Raw genomic sequence first — 21,671 nt, 5'->3', positions numbered from 1 at the left:
CCAAATGTTTATCGAATATTATCTTCAAAAAGGTGATGTAAGATAGAGGTAAACATGACCCTGTCCCAGCTTTTTGGGAATGTGTTGCAGCCATAAAAATCGAAGTTATTATTTGCTAAGAACAATAAATGTTATCAGTTTGAACATTACAAATACAGTCTTTTTATTGTATTCAATTAAATAAAGCTGAGCATGATTTTTGCAAATCGTTGCATTCTGTTTTTGTGTATGTTTAACACAACGGGGGTAAAGTGCTGACATTAAAAACGTGATCCTCCTGCTACTACAGATCTTATGTGTAATATTGTTTGACATGTAAATAGGTTGTTTCAGTAACGTTAATATCATAGTAACATATCATATTAAAGTTCACAAACCATTTTAAAATTTTTGTTTTTATTGAATATTTTTCCAGATTCTAAAATGAACGCAGGATGAGTGAGAGTGACTTGGTCACTCTAGACGGCGCTATGGTATTTACCGGCCCTCAAGTTGAGAGTGAAGAAAAGAAGAGAAGGAAAGACGCGTGTCCTGATTGGTTGTGGCATCAGCACGCCAGTACAGTGTTTGGAATGGAAGCTGGAAGTTGAGACGAGATCGGAGGTTGCCGAGTCAACTCTGGCAATGTTTTAATGTTTTAACTGCTCGATGACGTTACTACCATGAGCACATTTTAATCGGACGTTGACGTGATGTTTCAAGTCGTTTAGCACATGGATTTAACGTAAAGATCCGTTCGAAGGGTACGTGTTTTAAATGGAATTTCTGAGGGCTATGCTAACATCGCGGACCCGCTGTACAGTAGTACAGTACAAGCCTGTATTTCGAACTTTAGCCTCGTTTGAGCGTCACACTGGGTGCACAGCGTTCTTATTAACGGTTCTGACTCGAAGGCTAAAAACAAAGCTGTTGTCATAACTGTTACATTATCGTTAATATACACTAACAATGGAAACACTAACAGGCTGTGTTACTTTGTCTGACCACATTATTAGCGTTGCTTAATTTTCGTGCGTTAGTCTAAATACATCCTGACCGTTGAATTATCTCGCTTTCATGTATTAAGCTTTTCGCACATCATCCATTGTTTGAGAACAAAACCACACTACTGTCCCTGATTATCATTTGTTATAACTCAGTTTTCTTGTCCCGTTAGTGTTGCGTGGACAGGTCGCCGGCTAATCACAAACCACTGGGCCGTGAGACGTCAGATACTCCAAATGCTCTTTCACTAGATGTCAGACATGAATCATTCCAATGAGGATGCTCCTCCGGCCGGCACCGTGCAGCAAAAGAGGAACATACAAATCATCGAGTGGGAAGACTTGGACAAAAGGAAGTTCTACTCTTTTGGCGTCTTCATCACCTTGAGCATCAGGGCCACGGTCTACCCGGCGACCCTCATCCGGACTCGGCTGCAGGTGCAGCGCGGCAAATCGCTTTACAACGGCACTTTTGATGCCTTTGTCAAGATTCTGCGGGCGGAGGGTGTTCGGGGCCTGTATCGCGGCTTCATGGTCAACACCTTCACCCTCATCTCAGGCCAGGCATACATAACCACCTATGAGCTGGTGAGAAAGTATGTCTCCAAATACAGCGATGACAACACAGTCAAGTCGGTGGTGGCGGGTGGCCTCGCTTCCATGGTAGCGCAGAGCATCACTGTCCCCATAGATGTGGGGTCACAGCAGCTGATGATGCAGGGGCAAGGGGAGCACCTCAGCCGCTTTCGCCCTAACGCCCACTCAGAGGCTGGCAAGCCCAGACGAGTGTTTGGCCAAACCAGGAGCATAGTGGCGCAAATATTTGCTGCTGATGGTTTACCGGGTTTCTACAGGGGGGCTCTGGCTTCTCTACTCACCTACATCCCAAACAGTGCAGTCTGGTGGCCTTTTTATCATTTTTATGCAGGTAAGCCTAAATTCACGTTCACTGAAGTTAGCGATATTCAATGTCAGCATGTAATTTAACGATTAACTTAAAATGAACAACCGTATGACCTTCACAGGAAACACAAAATAGAAGCGCAATTCCCTTGGACATTTATTGGTCATGTTTAGTTCACCTGAAAGGGTCGCAGTGGATTTCAGATTCGTCTTGAAATTTCACCTGAAAGCTAAATACCCTCAACTTTTTGTGAGTAGTGTATCTTTAGTGCTACGCTGCTGCCTGCAGACAGCTGGGATATGTTCCAGCACTCTCGCACACCTCGTGAGGATAAGCGGCTCGGATAATGGATGGATGAATAAATGGAATGATCCCCCTCCTGTGTGTGTTCTTCAGAGCAGCTGTCAAATCTGGCCCCCTCTGGCTGTCCTCATCTGGTCCTGCAGGCCATGGCGGGTCCACTCGCTGCGGCCACCGCCTCCACCGTCACCAACCCCATGGATGTCATCAGAGCCAGAGTGCAGGTAAGTCTCAGGTCAAGAAGCCTATAACACATACGCGCCTTAAAGGTTCCAGTTGTACAGTGTATTAGTGATTGTAAATTCAGCTGAGTTCCTTTGTGTTCTGTTCAGGTTGAAGGTCGCAGTTCAATCACCGAGACCTTCAGGCAGCTGATCAAGGAGGAGGGCTTCTGGGGAATGACCAAAGGGCTGTCGGCCCGCATCATTTCATCCACCCCCACCGCCATCGTCATGGTGGTGGGCTACGAGAGCCTCAAAAAACTGAGCTTACGGCCAGAGCTGGTGGACTCCAGACACTGGTAGAAATGACCGGTCACGGGGACCGTGGCATGCACTGATTCAAAGAGACTCATAACGCTTGTTTTTTTATGAAACATACACTCCTATGCTGGTGAAAATCAAGATTGGACACAAAAACAAGAATACCTCACGTTTTTTTGTTGTTTTTTTTTTACCAAGAGACCAAAGGGGGAGTCAACCCCCCAAAATTACTTCACAATAATATGTTCTATGCAGCCACCAGTCGTCTAATTCTCATGAATTTTGCGATTGTGGAATATGAGCGAATCAGTAAAATCCACCCGTTTTTGTCCATCTTAGGGGGCGGCCATTTTGCCATTTATTATCGCGGCAAAATGACATCAGAGTTGCCCAAGTCTCAAGTAATGACCAATCACGGCTCAGCTTCAGAAAACGGTTGTGCTGTGATTGGTGGTTACCTGAGCCCTATGTCACTGTGATGCCATTTTCAGTTGCCAGAAAGTGTCAAAAAATGGCCACCTTTTGAGATGGCTAAAAACGGTTGGATTTTGCTTATTATTCAGAATACCGTGTTTAGACTAGTTGAGGCGCATGAAACACATTACTGTGAAGAAAATGTTCTGGTTGACTTCCCCTTTAAGAAGTGTTTGCAGACTGATTTTATTTCTTCATTCTGAGCATGAACTGTGGTTATGCAGTTGTGGGGAGAGTTTTGTCCTCTACTATAAATGTTTGAACAGCAAATAGTGGGCCCTTACCCAAACCTGATTTTTGTCAGTAACTATTCAATAGTGGGAGGTCATCTATTTGTTTTTTTCACTTTTTCCCAGGAAGTAATGACAAAAGATTTATATTTTCCCCGTGGTACATTAATTAAATGTAAATATTTGTTCTCCCTATGAATAAATGACAAAAAAAGCAAGTTCCATGCAACTCACAATCATGTTTGTCCTTACTATTTTATGGTTTTAAGCACAACATAAATGGTGCATTTACTGCTGATGTCTTAAAAGAATGTATTGTGTGTAATTTATTCATTTATGTTATATTTGGGTGTTGCTGTTTTTAGGAAAGGAGCAGTTATCTTTCTCAATTGAAAATAAATCATTCTGTGTATAAAAATAAATTCTTAACACTGCGTTACTAAATTGTGAGAACAAGCAGCGTGACGCGGTGGCTATGTTTTTTTTTTGTACAGATTCTTTGCACGGGCGCACTACCATGACAATTTACTTTTGTCCGTACTACTGAACATCAAAAAAGTCCATCTATTAAATCATGCACCAGAAGTAATTGTTTTGTATAATGAGGTCATTTTTGCTTTTGAGAGTCTATGCATCACTTTCCTGTCACATTGTCAAAGGCACCCTTTGCTGAACTTGGGGTCAATACCAAATCGCAAATAAAAACAACTGTAAAGTATTGTATTGATCATAAAACATTTGGGTAAAAAAATGGCTTTTGGAGTCCTGTTGATTGTAACAAATGTATGCCTTCATCATACCACAACCCAATGTCAGGTTTATGCTAAAGTCGCCCTTAAATTTGCATAGGTAGTTATCAAAATCTGTCATCTATCTCTGTAAGATCAATACAACCGTATGTAGATTGCACATTTAGAATTATTGTATCTATTCATTTTCAAAGTGAGAAATAGAATAAAACATTATTTCACGTTAAGATGTCAAATTGTAGTTTACTGCTTTACTCTGCTGTTTTTCTTCTCACTTCACCCATCTATCTGAAGCTTGCTTCAAGATAATTCTCTTTGGCTTTACTTTCTCAGGACATTGACTCAATCAAAACTGGACTGCTCCCATTTGGCTGAGAATACATTTTGCCTCTGCTCTGAGAAGGCTTCATCTGTTCATGCAACAAGGCTTAGTTAGGACTGACCTGCCTGAGTTTGGTGCAGAAAATCCAACTATTTATGCTCCGAGTAGGATCTGAAGCTTGCTTGCAAGTCAAATTTTGGCTCATAATGACAAAGCAAAAAAAATTAACCAGGCCACGGCAGAACTTGAAAAGCGCATAAGTTGGAGCACACTAAAGTCAAGATCCCACTTTAGTTCACTGTGCATTGTTCATATATTGGAAACGTCTGTACTGTCAAACAGATGACCAACCCCCTGTAAATTTTTACTCTCTCTCCGCATCCCACCCAGTCGCCGCACTGTGTCTATGTTCTTCCAAATGTTAACTCTTCAGTTTGTAAATGCTTTTGGTGTTCGATGTGTGAAGCACATTGAGTTGCTTAGTAAAATGAAACGTGATATATCTATAGCTATCTCTATATAAAAAGCTGTCTTGACTTGCCTGACTCCACTGCGCTGCCCTAAAATAAAAATCAGCTCTCGATGAAAAAAAAAAAAAAAAAAAAAACATCTCATGTGTTTCTCCTCAATGCCCTCTAAACCCCGAGCCGTCCATGCATCTCATGGAGGTGACCCTCATGGCACCAAAACTCATAGCTCATTATGTTGGATGATAAGATGAAAGTCCGCACCAAAGTTATGTTTCTGGATGAGTGGAGGTACATCCACTAAAATTATGCTTGGTATCCTGTCTGCTGAACCTGTCTTTCCCATTTTTACTCCACAAAATGATTTTGCTGCTCGGAATAAGACCAACGCGCAAAGCAACACAGGGGGAAGACATCTTTCAGCTGACGCTTCCTGCTGGGAAGACAGAGTGCTCGCCGCTCCACTCCACACGTTATTTATCAAAGCCTGTCTGGAGGAGCACTTTGTCGAAAAAGATGGATGTGGAGGGAACATTTGTGACGTGGCCGCAGCCTGGAGGAGGAACCATGAAAGCTATTCTCAAGGGTGGGGGTGGGGGTTGGGGTGTGTGTGTGTGTGTGTGTGTGTGTGTGTGTGTGCGCACGCACGTCTGTGCAGGACAGGAGGATGGTCACATTAATGAAGATTGTGAGTTGATGGGAGTGTCGCGACGGGGTAGAAAATCTGACATCTCGTTTGTTTTGGTGAGTCATAAAAATGACCAGTACATTTGGATGAGCCGTTCTAACTGAAACCTTATTTTTGGGAAACAAAAAAATGATACTTTAATGACACAATTAAGAGTGAAGTATGTGTGAGGGTGTGTGCATGTGTGATACAAGGGCAGTGGAGGGGGTTTGGCTCGCCGCCTGGGATCATTAAGCACACAAGAGGAGAGACAGAGGGAGGACGCTTTGGAGGGAAGAAGAAGCAGTCGAGACCAACACTGATAGACAAAGTCAGACACACACACACGCACTAAAGAGGAGATATGCCAAATTTCGCAGGCACTTGGAAGATGAAAAGCAGCGAGAATTTTGACGAGTTACTCAAGGCGCTGGGTGAGAATGCTTTTTTTCTTTTTTGGGGCTCTGAGTGACCTCAGGTAGGAGCTTTGTTAGTTCGAAAGAGGGGTCTTTGCTGTCAAATGCAGATGAGGACACCTGGAATACTCAAATTAGACTGGCAGCAATCAACATTTCGCAATATTATGATGATTTTGCGGAGGGTTTGAATGTGTTGCAGGAAGCAGAAGTATTTCAATTAAGCTCCTACAATACAACAACCTACTTGGTTGTTTTTAAAGGACTTGATGAGATGCATGAGTGCGGCGTGGAAAGCAATTTTCCAGGAGTTGTCAAATAGTTTGTGCATTAAGTAAGTCAGAGAGAAGGTTAAGAGTTTTACTGCTCATTTGCAGTACTGAATCTATCGTTATGGACAGGAGAGTCGAACGGGGACAAAGTGGGCCAACATTCCTCTCCGTTTTTTTATTTTTTTCCCTAACTGCATCCCATGTGTTCAACATTTGCCGAGTGCAGACTTTGTGCTACTTAACAGCATATTTTGTCTCCAAAATGAATTATCTTCAAATTTGGCACACTTCTGCTCTACAACTCAAGAGTCCGGTTTGTGACCATCTTCTTGTAAACAAGACGTATACAAATAGTGAGGTGGTGGAAAATTGTGTCCATTTGCCTGACATGGGGTGAGTTCAGTTTCCTTTGTGTGAATGTGTGTATATGTGGTTCTCTCCATCTTTTTGTGCCCTGTGATTAACTGGCGATCGATCCAGTGTGTCGTCTGGATTTGCCATCTGGGATAGGCTCCAGTTCACCCGCAACCCCGAACAGTTAAAGTGGTACAGAAATTTGGATGGATGGATGTTGTGGAATAGTAATGCATTGCAATTCTATTTGAAAAACGAATGCCTTTTGTAACCAACTAACTAACTAGCTGTTTAACAACATGCAGTACAATACATAACAAAAGTGACTTTCCCAGCACTGCTTTTTGTAATTAGTGTAGTAATGATGCCATGGCACCCATCCATCCATTTTCAATACGGGGTTTTGGGGCCTATTCCAGCTCACTTCGGATGAAAGGCAAACTGCAACCTGGACTGGTTGCCAGTCCGTCGCAGGGTCCGTATAGAGACGGACAACCATTCGCACTCACATTCACACTGCCACGATGTTGGAACTAAACTCACGCTGTCTGCACCCAAGTCAGGTGAATGTACTACTGCACCAAGCATGCACCTCCCATGCCTCATTGGATTTATTAATATATTCACAAGAGGCTATTGGTAAGGTACTTTGGTACACTTGGCACAAAGTCCGTCTGTATTCTCAGGTGTGAACGCAATGTTGAGGAAGCTCGCCGTAACGGCTGCTTCCAAGCCTCATGTGGAGATCCAGCAGAATGGCGAGCAATTCTACATCAGGACTTACACCACCATCCGGACCACAGAGATCAACTTCCACATTGGCGAGGAGTTCAATGAGGAGACGGTGGATGGAAGAAAGTGTAAGGTAATTTCGTAGACAGAGCTATCACTCATCATGTGAACAAGAAAGTAAACAAACCCTCATCGAAGAAAAGAAAAAAAACAGCTAGAAACGTTCTGCTGAACCGACAGTAACTCAAAACATGTTTACCTGAGCCATGATGCATACACACCTTTCCAGAGTCTGGCCACTTGGGAGACGGAAAACAAAATGTACTGCAAACAGACTCTACTGAGCGGCAATGGGCCAAAAACCTTCTGGACCAGAGAGCTCAGAGGGGATGAACTCATTCTGGTTGGTACTCTATTATCATTAATATTTTGATATTATTCTTTTCAAGACAGTCTTTTGTTCAGATGAACACGAAAGAACTGTTTCAGTCTTCCTTGACAGAGATGACAATGTTAAGTTTTGCCTGTGTCAAAAAGGAATTCATTTTCGAATAACATTTCAATGGAGCCTATCGCGGTTGACTTTGGTCTAGTCACCGGCCAATTACAGGACACGTACACCTATGGACAACTTACTTTGAATGAACCTAACATGCATCATTTTGGAATGTGGGAGAAAGCCAAGTTATGGAAGAAAGCGGGAGCTCACGGAAATGTCCCAAACCCAACGGAAGGCCAGAATCAAGATTGGAACTGTAAATCTCAGAACTGCGAGGCCGACATGCTAACCAATTATCTACTATGCCGTCTCATAAAAGGCCTACATAATCCAATTTGCATATCAATGATGTTGTCACGGGTTGTTGTGGTAGTGGCGGCAAAAAGGTGGATCCAAATTCAGGGAAACGGTGAGGCAAGGCAGGAATGCTCTCAAAATGCCGTATTTTCCACACTAAAAGGCGCACTGGATTATGAGGTGCACCTTCAAATGAATGGCCTATTTTGTAATTTTTTTCACACATTGGGTGCACCGCGTTATAAGACGCAATCTACAATGCATCCACTAGATGGAGCGACGCTCAAGGTAAACACCAACAGAACGATCAGATGTCAGTAAAACCTATTTAATAAAGCAGCGACACCGTTCACTCAACCAAAAGCAAGTTATCACATTGACTCGTTAACGGTGAACTCTCTTGCCGCTGCTCTATTTCTGTGTTCAACTGTGAAACCGATCGCCTTTTGAACTCTGCGTTGTCAGCATGTCTCGAGCACAGAGCCATTTTGGGGTCGAAATATTACTGTAGTGACCATACACAAGGTGCATCGGATTTTAAGGCGCACTGTGAGCTTTGAAGAAAATGGAAGGCTTTTAGGTGCACCTTTTAGTGTGGAAAATACGGTTAGAAAGAGTAAAAGAGGGTGCACAGTGGACGACTGGTTTGCACGTTCACCTCACAGTGCAGGGTTCGATTCCGGCTCCGGCCTTCCTGTGTGGAGTTTGCATGGATTTTGTCGGAAAATTGACAGTCTTGTCGGAAAATCTGTTGCGGTTAAAGGGAGGGGAAAAAGTCATCATGTGCTTTCCCTGTCAACATAAGGCCCCCCTGGGTATGATGGACCAGATGGACTACAAAGTACAGAGGGGTGTGTTGACAAGCTGTTCTGTACTGACTGTGACTAACCATCAATCACATAAATATTTGGGAGGGGATGTAATTTGGAACAATGGTATGTTTTCGGCAGGGCCAAATCTGTTTTGAATTCAAGATAAGGGTGTGGGTGTCCATGTGGAGTGTTGGGCTGTAAAACGATAGGCACTTGGGGATGGATCATTGGGAAAAAAAAAATGTTTTAAGTTAATAGTGTGAGTTTGACCAGGCAGGAGACGGATGAAAGAAGTACAACACCACTATAACGTATAATAACAATGACACAAATACCACCAGTAATAACGGTCATAATATTTTGGTGCAGATACTGTATCGGCGTATAGCAGGGGTGTCAAAATCCAGTGCTTGAGGGCCGCTCTTGTGCATGTTTTAGATGTTTCCCTTCTCCAACACACGTGATTCAATTGATCAGGATCGTTATCAGGCTTCTGCAGAGCTTGCAGAGGTAGAATAGTCGTAGCAGTTCCCTACCTTCGATGAAATCATGTAATTTGTAAGAAGTGCAAGTTACCCTGTTGTTATCCTTTCTTGTAAAATGTGAACAGACTTCCGAGCATTCCAAACCATGTTTCTTGCTAGCCAGTTAAAAAAAAATAAAATTAAAAATTAAATAATATTGCTATGCAACGTGCGCAGTTACATCATATGTCCCGACTGGAATTGATGAGGGAATCGTTTGCAAAAACAGCAAACGATGCCAAGATATTTAAAGTCTGGGATCTGGTTCTCAACAAGAACTGTTTTTCGATTCTCATCCTTATTGAGGAGTAAGGTGTACCAATACACATGCTTCTTTTTTTTTTTTTTTTTTTTTTTTTTGGTGAAACTCTTCACATGACTGTTGAGAAGAGGCAGGGGGGTGCTAAGATCCCAACTGGCGGCTTCCGGTGGCCACAATACACCGTTTTGTTGTACTCAAATGAAACGGGAATTAATATTCACGTTTCTTTGGGTCATGTAAAACACAAAACAAAACAAAACTGAGATTTGCTATAATGCTGGTTAAAACCCTCCAACACTCTCATCCCCAGGTAGCACGGTGAGTATGCCCGGTGGGGGCTGTGAGCAGCAAAAACTAGCTTTTGGCACCCCGGATTGGTTATCTGACAATCACAAGGCATATTATAGAGACGGAAAACCGGCATCCTGAGTGATAATACATTTATGTGGTTTTACTGCGTCAACCGGCCCCCTGAAGGCAACTGGCCAGTGTTGAAAATCAGTTTGACACCCGTGGTGTCATGCAACAAAATCTGGATAGCAGCTGTTGGATAAAGCAAATACAAGACAAATGTGTGTAATAATATTCACAATACCGTACAACAGCGACAGCTAGTCAAGCATCAGGTCAAATCAGACAGTTTCCAGGGTGGCAAGCTAAAAACAGAAAATAACTCCAAGCATTTGAAAGCCGTATTTTTGTTGCTCGCAGTGCTTCCAGTTGGACAGCGGACATGGTGGATTACAGCCGCCCTCAGTGAGACTGAGGACGGCCAGACTTTAATGACCACTTTGAGTCGACCCTTAAAATGATAAGTGGCAGTGTCGAAACAAAATATATTGTTATTGTTCCTGACAGGAAGCTCATTCCTCCGTTATAGTTGAGGCCATTTGATTAGAATGTTGAGGTCTCGAATGGGCGGTCCGAGCGGAGAAAAGAGTCAGGTGAAAATGTGTGCTTTTGATAATCCTTCGCTCTCCTACGGCCTCGAATTGGCCTCATTGATCACGGTGTGGATAAATGCAAATGAACCCTGGCGCTAGCTTCACTTAATGCCTCCCTGGGCGACTGGCCGGGTGCCAGATGGACTTGTGTCGGCTCCATTTGTCACCGACTCGGGCACCCGCTCTGCACCGCAGTGTTGCCTGAGATAATGATGTGTGGTGCTGCAGTCGGCCATAAAGATTTTCCTCTGGGACTTCCATAAATCGTTGCAAACTAAACACGGGCAACTCTACCGCAAGCCCTGGATTCCGACCAGTCACACTGCGACGCTTTCATGGAATCAAGAGTGGAAATTGGGAAGCGCGGTGGAAGAAAGCAACTTTTTTTTGGGCTCAATGAGGTTTAAGTAGCCTTGAGCAAAATACTTACATTCCTTCCATGACAACAGCCACAATCATCATCTATCTTAGGCAATGGGTGATCAAACCTTTAGGATCCCCTGGGACCCCTCAAAGGGGAGACTTTTTTTTTTTTCAAGAATCCTCCCATAATCCTGATGCCAAATTCAACATGACTTCCACATGTATCCATAAATAACATATATATTAAAATACATTTTCAAGAAAAAAAAAAGTCAGGTCCCATTTTTCCAAAGATAAATAAAGTTGGATTTTTGTGAAAAATGTGAGGTCATCTGATGAGAGCTGTGCACAGGACATGCGCTCACAATTCGACAGTTTTAGAAGGTGTGTGTATTAAAAAAAAGAGATGCGCCACAATACCGCATAAAGACGGACAAATACCCCGTAAAGAAAAGCCAAAGGTACTGCAACAAAGTATTAGTCTGAGGGTGTGCATATTTATCTTTGTCTATTTATGTTTGGCAACCACTGTCTTAGGCAACACCATTGCCACCAAATTTCCACCACTATACTGTATTTGCACATGCTTTGTATCTCTCATGAGCTTTTGCGCGTCCTTCTGCATCCCGTCAATGCAAGTCAACCTTGCTTCAAATTGCCAAGACTAATTTCCAGAAATGTTTTCTGGCAAAGTCAAATCAAGTTTGAATCGTGCTGTACTGCCTCACACCTTGTATTTACATTCATGAAGGCATCTATTGATTGAAGATTTTGACAAAGATACCTTCTCCAAACTACATTTTTGACTGCTGATGTTGAAATGTGTTTGTTTCTTTACGAAGCAAAGCATGACGGAAATTCCGAAATGCTAACATTTTTGTGCAGCCTTTTCAAATTAAAAGTCTATAACACTTAAAACTACATGTCAGTTATTGAATACCCATCAACATCATTACTGCCATTTTACATCAGATACTTTTTGTCCAAAGAGTGAAGGTGGTTCATTTAACATTGGGTGGTTTCAAACTTTGTAGATACAAAAGTAAACAATGCATAATAAAAGCAAAATATATACAGTAGAATAAACAAACCATACACTAAAGCTAATATATATTGTAATTGTCTATTTCAGACTTTTGGAGCTGACGATGTGGTGTGCACCAGGATCTACATGCGAGCGTAGGAGCAAACGGATTCTGCAAAACTTCCAAAATATACACCCCCACCCCACCCCGTCAACCGCCTTGCCATGCTGTTTCATATTTTCATAAAAACACAATATGGATGTATCTGCATAATCCCAATATCTATTTGCAGGACTGTGCTTCATACCACGCCATATATTTGTTTTCTCTCGTAAATCCCGAAGTAATAAAATACAGCTTCCAATCAACGTCGAATTGGCAATATTTCATGTGCGGATAAGCTGTTTTTCAAGTGAAAGTATAGGATGGGATGAACGCATGAGGAGAAAGGATGGGGAAAAAAAAACGTATTTCTGTCTATAAAGGATATTTTAATAGCAAACACCAGACTAACACACACATATACATGAAGAGAAGAGAACAGACACAGTAAAAGAAGATAAACAATGAATTTGTATACAATCAGCTCCTTGGAACCACGTGGCATATTCCATTCACAATGAACATAGTGAATACAAAAATAAAAACCAAACTCCAAGATTGTCTGTGTAGCTGGTTCAGTAATCATCACTTTAAAAAAGTTAGCCAATTTTTTTCCCCTCCCGCAATGTTGCAAATCTTTTTTTCGGTGTCAAATTTTGGTGTGTTTGCTAGTCTAGTAATCCCTCCTCTATGGAAAATGTATCGACTAATAGTTGAAAGAAGTAGTTCACATCCGCTATATAAAGAGAGACACATTTTTGTCGTCACTGTCTGACATAAAATCAGACCAAATTTTTCCTGTTCTAGGTAAATAGAGTCACAAAATTATTTCAATTTACTAAATGCGAGAATAACGAGGGATGGATTTTTTTTTTCAATACTTTCTTCAAAGTGTAGAACGGTACATACAGTAAGATTAGAATAAGGCGATGGAGGCTTCTGCTAGGTTTATTGACAACATTTGAGTTGATTAGATCGCACTTCGAATCAATCAACAAATGGCTGATATCGGGCCAAAACCTACTATGTTACAATTTGGAAACTTTTTTTTTGTTTTGTTTTGTTTTTTGGCCCACAAATCTATACTATTAGTTAATCCCCAGAAGTAGGTGTTATTTTTAGAAATCATAAAAAGCGATGCTTTTGGAATTACGAGGATTCCGCCGGACACCAACTAACATTTGAAAACGCACATGAAACACGCCTGCTATGTGTAACATCATGTGAAAGTTAAAGGAAATCTGCCAAGTTGTCGGGAAGAGAATTATGGACTGGTCCACAAGTCTGAGGGGTGAATCTGTAAATGTGTTTAAACAATTATGATAAACGTGCTTTGGTCCAAAATGTCCAAATCAACCCAAATTCTAAAGCAAGAGACCTTGGTAGATGCTGGCTCAAGCTAATAAGAGTGTGTCAAGAAGAAGCCATTTCTCCAAAAGCAACATGAAAAAGAGATTAAAGACAAGCAAATGCATACAGGGACAAAGACCTTAAATTTTGGTGGCGTGACAAAACATAAAATTGAGCTGTTTGGCCATAAAGAGCATCGATACACGTGCAAGCCTGAGAACACCATCCCAACTGAAACATGGAGGGTGGCAGCAGCATGTTGTGTTTTGCTGCAGGAGCGACTCGTGCACTTATAACGATACGGAAATACTGAAGCACGATCTCAAGACATCAGACAGGAAGTTGAAGATCTGGCACAAATGCATCTTTCAAACGGAAAATGACCCATAGCACGCCGCCAAACTGATTACAAGGTATTTTAAAGGATAATAAAATCCATGAGCTGATCTCAATCCTACTGCAGATCTATGGACAGCGCTGAAAAGGCACGCGCGAGCAAGCCGGCCGACCAAGTGGGCTCAGTTACACCAGTTCTGTCAGGAGATAGGATACATGATTCCTGCCGACTATTGTAAGAAGCTTGTAGAAGGATATCCAAAATGTTTGAACCAAGTCACGCACAGTACAGTATGAAAACATCTGACTTTGAAGTAATGAAAAAAAAAATCTCTAATAACTATCTCATTATTGTGGCATTCGGCAAATACAAATAATTTGGGGAATGCTAATATTACCGGGAACGGGAAACGTTTCGTATGATTTCATGTCACACAGTGACATAAAAAAAAGCATTGGTGTCTTTTTATATAGCGTATGTAAAGTTGTGGTTTATTCAGTACTGTATTTGCATGTCTATCTGCATGTGACACATGGAAGTTGGAGTCACGGGCTGAATTCTACTGGTTCAAAGCCTCGGGGCATTATCAATAAAAACTTACTGCTCTCATATGATCTAAGAGAGCTACAATTTCAAGATCAATATTTGCACTTCAGGGTGAGCTTTGGAGGGGGTGGGGGCAGACAATGTTTTACAACCATTAACATTCACAGTGGGGTAGAAGTATTGCTGACTGGTTTAGCTGACCCAAATACTGTACATGGCTGACATTCACGGAGAGAACTACTATATACAGCTGTGAGAGGAGGCATCGACACTTAACATGGGGAAAATACACACATTCGTATGTGTCGCATCTGTCACACAGATACGGGTCATTTGGACAAACGTAACTACAAAGAGCAAGCCATTGTTGGTTCATTGCAGTCTTGAAAACTGGACACTCGAAAAAAAAACAGACGGACACTGTGCACACGAGCACAAAATGCTGTTTGGCTACAGTCAGTCGTTTTAAAACCATAAGTCATAGCGATGCCAAAGACGGTTTAAAGGTATAGACGGTTTAGTCTTGAAGGGCATATAAAATTAGTGGTGTAAATAAAGGCTTTACCTTCACCAGACCGCCAACACACCAACAGGTCCCTCATCCAACCCCCCAACCCCCCCATTGTAGTAATTACACACACACACACACACACACACACACACACACACACACACACACGCGCACACACACAGAGCAAAAAACTTTACATTTTGCATTTAGCTGCGTCTAGCTAAATATCGCCACTGTGTCGTACAGTGCACTACACATCAAATATGACAACTAATGGACATCATTTACAAAAAGTGGTTGGCTCGTCCTGATTGAATAAACTTAGCAGAGCTGTGGACTCCAGCGTGCACGAGTGCACCTTTACCAGCAAGGGAAACATTCACAAGCTGCCCACTTTTACAGCTGCAATCAACATTTTTGTCGCGACCCAAAGACGTAAGTAAGCCGAGCTTCAGTTTCTCTTGTAGAGAGATGCCAAGCTACTGGAAATCCATTTACAAGAAGTTAGGAGGGATTTGCCCGTGGCAAAGAAAACTTCTCACACAGACCGACCTGAAAAATGTTTTTTTTTTTAAAAAAAACAGATTTTCTATCATGGAAAAGTATGAAATTGACCTGCATTAAGTGACGAAAAGAGCGGCCCAAAGTTGGCAAAAGAATAGGCAGGGTGAAGAATGAAGTTTCATTCGATGTCCACAGACAGTCCTACCGTGTGGTCGCTGATACGATCATTGCCTACTATGTTCTGTACTTGACTCGGTACTTGTTAACAGTGAGATAATGCAGGACCTCTGGATTGCACGTGGTACTGCAGGGCAGCAAGCCTTCTTGTCCCTCTCCCATCAGCCACTTCCGGCAGTCGGCGGCCATGTCGCTTGTCACGTGCTCCGTGGCCCAGGTGTCCAACCTGGCCTGAAAACGTCTGTGCAGGCGTCTGTGGACTCGCTTGTGGGACTGGAGGATACACCCATTAAAAAAAAAATAAAAAAAGGACGGACTTTAGGTTCAACCGACTGCCAAATTGATACATTTACATAACTGTCACATAAACGTTTAGTTCCGACTCATTTTGTGTTCCAAGGCTGCAGCTGACGCGCGATCCAACTATCCAAATGAGGACAAGCAGGACAGAAAATGAATGGACGGATGAATTGCCACAGTGAAGTTTCTGCTTCAGCAGCAGAGCAACACGCAAGAAGAAACTGTGTGTGTGTCTGTGTGTGTGTGTGTGTGTAACTTGCCTGATGAGCTCGTCTAAGAGCAGTGTGCCTGTACATGAAGTCCTCAGACTTGCAGACATAGACCATCTTGTAGGATTTGAGCTTGAACATGCACTCCATCTTCAGTTTGCTCTTGTCACCTTGCGACTCATCCGTGGTGCCCGTAGTCATCCTCTCCTGTTGTAGCTGTTCCCATCCTCTCTGGCACTTCCTTATTCTTCTCAGGTTCCTGAAAGCCAAAACAGCGGTTGTCAGGAATCAGACTGGATAACTCCAAACACTTCAAGTCCGAATTTTACACAAATCAAAAGTGTATCATGTTTACAGGTTAGGTTCAAAATGTATTTTTATTGCGTTCAGCATGTCACATGCTATTTCACAACCTTATACACACTGAAAAGAGCTGTCTAGTCAAATTTGAGAAGACTGTCCCTTTCAAGAAGAATGTTTACACCCATGCATTGCAACTCACCGAGGAACAGAATTAGATAGGAGGTCAAATCATTCGGGATATGGGGGATCTATAAGAGCAGCAGAGGCAGCAGTCGTAATATTTCCGATACAGTGAAACTGACTGTAAGCACAGTCACAGTGAAAATCCACACGCAAAAAAAAAAAAAAAAAAAAAAAAAATCATTTTAGTGTTCATTGAGCCCAATATTGTGCAAATAAGAAAGTAATCACCCCACCGGAATGAAAGTTTGAAATGTGTACTTACCACAGAGAGTATGGGTGAGCGAGGACTGAGTGCATGAGGCATATTTTTGCATTCAGGGCTCCACTTAAAAAGACAAGACACAGTCTGTCCAGGCCAATTTCAGGTAAAACTGTTAGAAACAAACACTACAGAATCGCTGCCTTGTTGGATACCGTTCCAAAATATGAGCGGAGAATACTTAAGATGTTCACATATTGTCACCAACAATGCAGTGTTATGATTATGAGATGAGAACCAACCCAACAAAACTGGAAAAGAAACTGCATCTGTGCTGCCACTGAGGCTTTTTTTTTTGTTGTGAAGATGGGCAGTTTTTTTTTTTTTTTTTTACTCCTGTGCTGCTGACCTCTCATAGATTTAGTGGGGAGGCGGGGCGGGGGATAAGATGTAGGTGAGCCCAATGATAAATCATAAGCCAGAGAAAACAATTTGTGCAATGGGTTGAAACAAAGAAGGACAAAGCACAAAGGTCTGGTTTTGGAAGGCCTTTTGAAATGTATATGGTTATGGACAGCCATCTCAAAAGACAAAAAACACTCAATGAGTGCCAGACTTTACAAGACAGGCCGCCACATGTGGAACGTGAAGACAAACCAGACACAGAAACGCTTTCGTGCACAATTTGCCAAGAAAAAAATAGACCACCATATGCGTATACAATTTAGATGATCATTTTTATTGACAAACCCTATTCCTCTTTACAAGTGATGCAGAAAATGTGCTTGACCAGAGTTCTACAAAAAAAACTTGAGCACAAATCTCTCAAATGGTGGTAAAACCTCACGCACAACAACAAAAGGGAGTGCACGTTCCCAGTCCTTACAAACGGAACATTGGATTGTAACACAGGGATGTGTGAACATTTACATTTGTGAACAGAGATGAGGTCACGTGCACGACTCTTGCTTTGAATACACTTGCAAAGAGGGCATGATAAATTCAAGCTATTGTTCACAAAATCCTGATACAAGAGTCTTCGTTGTTCAGTAGTCAAACGCAGGCCAAGTAAGTTGTAGAAAATTGAAATAACATGACATTAAGTCCGACCCATTTGTTTTACTCAAAATTTGCGTCTTCGCTATGTCGTGACGTCACACACCGAAATCAGCACTTCAATTCAACACATAATGACTCATCAAACCAAAAGTCTGCTAAAGTGGGAATTCCAAACCATGACAAAGCCAACCCCTTTTTAAAAAATATTTTAACTTATAAATAAAACCCCATTTAAAAAAGGAACTGAATGATTGAATACATAAATTCCCTTTTGTTAAAAGAATGACCATGTAAAGTGCAATCTTGGTGTGAGGCAGAGGTCTGAAACTGAACAGCCTTTCATTGTAAATGCGGCCTCATTATGGTGGTCACATCTTGCACTCTGTCTGACCACGTTGTCTGTCCGTGAGCACGCACCAAAACCGAAAGACAGACTTTATTTTTTTTCGCCGACGTGCTACCGCTCTTGTTTGTGAGGAGGACTTTGGCACACCAACAGCGGAGGATCAGGACGGAAGTTGAAAGAGAGCAGACAAGAGGGAGACATGGCCGGGGCCTCACCTGGGCAGAAATACCGGTTTCTGGGCCAAATGCTCACGCAGCTCTGCAGAAGTTGAATCTGAGTTGAGGTATCTGCCCACATAGTCCGACCACCTCTGTTGAGTAAACAACAGAGGAGCATTAGTTAGAAATTAAGGTTTATGGGCAATTTTCAAATCTAGGACTACTAACCAAAGACTCTCTGACTCTCTCTTTATTTACATACTCTAAAATGAAAAGTCAACATGAGGCCTTTGCTTGATTATTCGAGTACTTGCCTCTGCAGGCTCGTCAGAGTTCTCCTCTTCTGTGTCCAGCAGCTCCATGGCCACACAAACAGAGTCTTGATTCTTCATAAACATCAACTGGACAAAACAGAAAAAGATGAGAGCTCTGTGTGCATCCAAGAGGACGGACTGACTTGGGTTTACGGTACCTTGAAGCAGTTCTCTTCAGACATGAGCTGCTCTGATTTGCGCTGATAGGTGCCCTCTGCTGTGGCACGGGATGCTTGAGTGGGCAGGGAACCACCTGTGGCTTTATTGGCAACTTCGCTCAGGTACAAGTCCATCACCCGTGCGCATCCATCATCAGTGACGAGGTGTTGGAGCTGTAAAAGACATTCACTTTGCAATAAAAAGGAGCACTTGGGGAAACAATCAAGTGGAGGCAAAGTCTTCCTGGAGATATCTCGATTTCTCTTAGCAGACCATGTTGTTCCTCAGACCGCAAACTAAATGAAGACTGAATTAACAGGGTCTTTGTTGGCTGCACAACAGTCATGCAATCCATTTTGCCTCAACTGTTTCAGGATCAATGAAGCAATAATTGATTGTCGAAGAACAATGCCATGGTGAGTGTCAATTCGGGGTCCAACATTAAAGGGGTGAGGCATGTCAAAAATGTTCTTTACAATAATATGCGCACCCACTAGTCAAAACAAAGCATTCTGATTAGGAATGCGTTTGTGGAATATAAATTAAAGCAAAATCCACCTTTTTTTGTCAATCCAAGGAGTGGCCATTTTCCCTTCTGCTGCCACTTGCTGTCGACTGAAAATGACATCACAGCGCCTACGTGCTCAGGCAACGACCAATCACGGTTCACCCGTTTTCTGGGTTTGGTCGTGCGACATTCGCAAGCTGAGCCCTTAGCACTGATGTCATTTTCAGTTGACCGCAAGTGGCAAAATGGCTGCCCCTGAGATAGACAAAAATAGATTTTGCTGCTTAATTCATATTCCACAAGCGTATAATAATATTAATCCGAACACCATGTTTAGATTAGTGGGGGCGCATAGCACCTATTAATGTAATGACATTTTTTAACCTGACTTAATTTATTTCAGCCTTTTTGAGGTGGCCTTGTCTATTCTCAAAATACAGGATATTAAGTATTTGTGATTATTTCATTTAAAGTCTTCATCCTGTACAATTACATTAATGGCTATGACTGTGTTCTACACTCAGTAAAATCAAGGCATTACAATTGCAGAAATGAATGTTGATGCTTCAACGAATAATTTGCTTTTGTTTCTTGCATCAGAACATAATCCTGTTTCAGCTGGTTTGTCTCGGTAATAAATGTATTTCGGTCCAAATCCGACAATGTGCCTTGTAGCCCATTTTTGGAGGCCTAAAACTTACTGACCAAGTCGGGCCGCAGTTAATGTCAAACCCTCGAATGATTATTTCTTTGATATATTCATTATTGAGCTACAGAAAATGGCAATTAAAATCAATGGACTATGCTGACCTGCCGGACAATGCTCTGGATAAGTTTGTCCATGGTGAAGGCAATGTAAGCATGGATAGTAAACATTTCCCTCAAGGAATCCTCATACTGAGCTGGTTCCATGTTACCATCCAAAAGGCTCCGCACCATTTCCAGAAAGACAGAATAGTAATCCTCTACTTCAACGTCCACTGGAACAAGAAAAAGAAAGGTAAGCGGTGGAGATTAGACGATTCTTTCAGAGTATTTCTGTAAACTAGAGTGCAATTCGAGTACAATACACTTACTAGGTTCCCTCATCTTAAGCTGGAAGGCTGTATTTTCATTCTTTTCTTTTTGGAGGCCAAACATTTCCTTTTCCCATTCTCTCTCGCGAGCATCCTCCTCAATCTGCTTCTCAGCCTGCCCATAGATTCGCAGTAAGCGAGAGCAGAGGATGTGATGAAGGCGCAGGAAGATGTACCAGTAGTTGTTCACAAAGAACAAGTTATACGCCTCATCTGTGGCGCGCAACTTCTGAGCGGCCGTGTTGCTGAAAAGGAGCTTGGACTTTGATGGGCTGCTGCCTGGCAGGCCATTGTGTTTTTTGGCGCCATCTGGCTCTGCATCCATATCCTCCACATCCTCCTCCTCTTCGTCGTCCTCCACATCGGAGAGCTCACCTCGCCGGGCAAAAAGGAGATCGGGGATGAAGTGGTGTATGATCTGTTTGATCTTGTATTTGTCATCTTTCTGGATGCCCACTTGTCTCTTCACGTGATAAATAATGAGGGCCGCCGCATCCTCGAGGATCTGACTGTCTTCGTAGGCCAAGTTCATGTGTGGGCCGCTAGGAGGGGCAATGGCAGGGTCCTCTGAGACACGCTCTTGCCGCTACAGCACAAAGCCACAAGTTTATTGAGGATGACAGTGTCATGTAAGTATTTATAGCAGCCTTCCTCAACTGGCGGACCGCGATCCACGACCGGACCGCCGACCTCCTCTGTCCGGACCTCCTCTGTCCGGACCCTCGGCAAATTGTATAAAATAATAATTTATAGAGTGATTTTTACGTTATACATTTTGTATTTGTGGACTATAATCTGCGCATTACCGCGATCGCTTGTTAAAATTATCCGTTGTATTCTTTGCGTGCACTAACAGATGTATTGCAGAGGACCGCAGCAGCGCGACTGTGTGTTGTATAATGTTTGACTCACTGGAGACCCTGGCTGAGCAGGGCATGTCGGCGATAACGACGCGCTGATTGGCTCCTCTGAACTTAAGATGTGCCCATACATAAGCGTCAGCATATACGATGCGCTGATTGGCTCCTCTGAACTTAAGGTCAGCACGCGTCTATCCCAATACACATGCATTCAAAATGGATGATTGTGTCAAGAAACAGACGCATGTGCGACGCCACAGTGTGCTACTGCTCACAGCTTCAGTCCAGGAGAGCCACACACAGGCAATTAGACGAATTGCGGGAGGTTTCGATTGTGTGCAGTTTTGCTCCCGTCTACCCGGGGATCTTTGCAGCTGTTTAACAGCAGAACA

The 21,671-nt window shown here is 42.6% G+C and overlaps 3 protein-coding genes across 9 annotated transcripts in view; 2 read left to right on the top strand and 1 right to left on the bottom strand.

Moving 5' to 3' along the window:
• The first annotated feature begins 507 nt into the window (after window positions 1-507).
• On the top strand, window positions 508-4,117 carry slc25a44b (solute carrier family 25 member 44b). 2 transcript variants are annotated; one of them, XM_019887007.1, is made up of 4 exons: window positions 508-743; window positions 1,157-1,911; window positions 2,289-2,411; window positions 2,520-2,633. In XM_019887007.1, the coding sequence occupies exons 2-4, from the start codon at window positions 1,236-1,238 to the stop codon at window positions 2,522-2,524; spliced, it is 804 nt and encodes a 267-aa protein (XP_019742566.1). In that variant the 5' UTR covers window positions 508-743; window positions 1,157-1,235; the 3' UTR covers window positions 2,525-2,633. The 2 variants fall into 2 exon arrangements, with proteins under 2 accessions (XP_019742566.1, XP_019742565.1); XM_019887006.1 differs by having other exon boundaries at window positions 518-743; window positions 2,284-2,411; window positions 2,520-4,117.
• A 1,577-nt stretch (window positions 4,118-5,694) lies between these two features.
• LOC109525887 (cellular retinoic acid-binding protein 1-like) lies at window positions 5,695-12,446 on the top strand. Its single transcript, XM_019886750.1, has 4 exons — window positions 5,695-6,012; window positions 7,307-7,485; window positions 7,642-7,755; window positions 12,186-12,446. Exons 1-4 carry the CDS (start codon window positions 5,943-5,945, stop codon window positions 12,234-12,236), a joined length of 414 nt encoding a protein of 137 aa, XP_019742309.1. The 5' UTR covers window positions 5,695-5,942; the 3' UTR covers window positions 12,237-12,446.
• A 219-nt stretch (window positions 12,447-12,665) lies between these two features.
• The window catches only part of LOC109525885 (paired amphipathic helix protein Sin3a-like), a 17,866-nt gene continuing 8,860 nt past the window's right edge, over window positions 12,666-21,671 (bottom strand). For all 6 annotated transcript variants that reach the window (XM_019886746.1, XM_019886745.1, XM_019886747.1 and 3 more), the window contains 7 exons: window positions 20,420-21,005; window positions 20,154-20,323; window positions 18,835-19,008; window positions 18,677-18,763; window positions 18,420-18,514; window positions 16,166-16,373; window positions 12,666-15,878 (listed from right to left, as the gene is read on the bottom strand). In XM_019886746.1, coding sequence (XP_019742305.1) covers window positions 15,663-15,878; window positions 16,166-16,373; window positions 18,420-18,514; window positions 18,677-18,763; window positions 18,835-19,008; window positions 20,154-20,323; window positions 20,420-21,005 — 1,536 coding nt within the window. In that variant the 3' untranslated portion in view covers window positions 12,666-15,662. The remainder of the gene's footprint in view (window positions 15,879-16,165; window positions 16,374-18,419; window positions 18,515-18,676; window positions 18,764-18,834; window positions 19,009-20,153; window positions 20,324-20,419; window positions 21,006-21,671) is intronic.

Source organism: Hippocampus comes, unplaced genomic scaffold, assembly GCF_001891065.2.
Source record: "Hippocampus comes isolate QL1 unplaced genomic scaffold, H_comes_QL1_v1.1 scaffold261, whole genome shotgun sequence".
Lineage (NCBI taxonomy): Eukaryota > Metazoa > Chordata > Actinopteri > Syngnathiformes > Syngnathidae > Hippocampus > Hippocampus comes.
The sequence above is the reverse complement of the archived record's forward strand: the minus strand, read 5'-3'. Positions and strand labels throughout refer to the sequence as shown.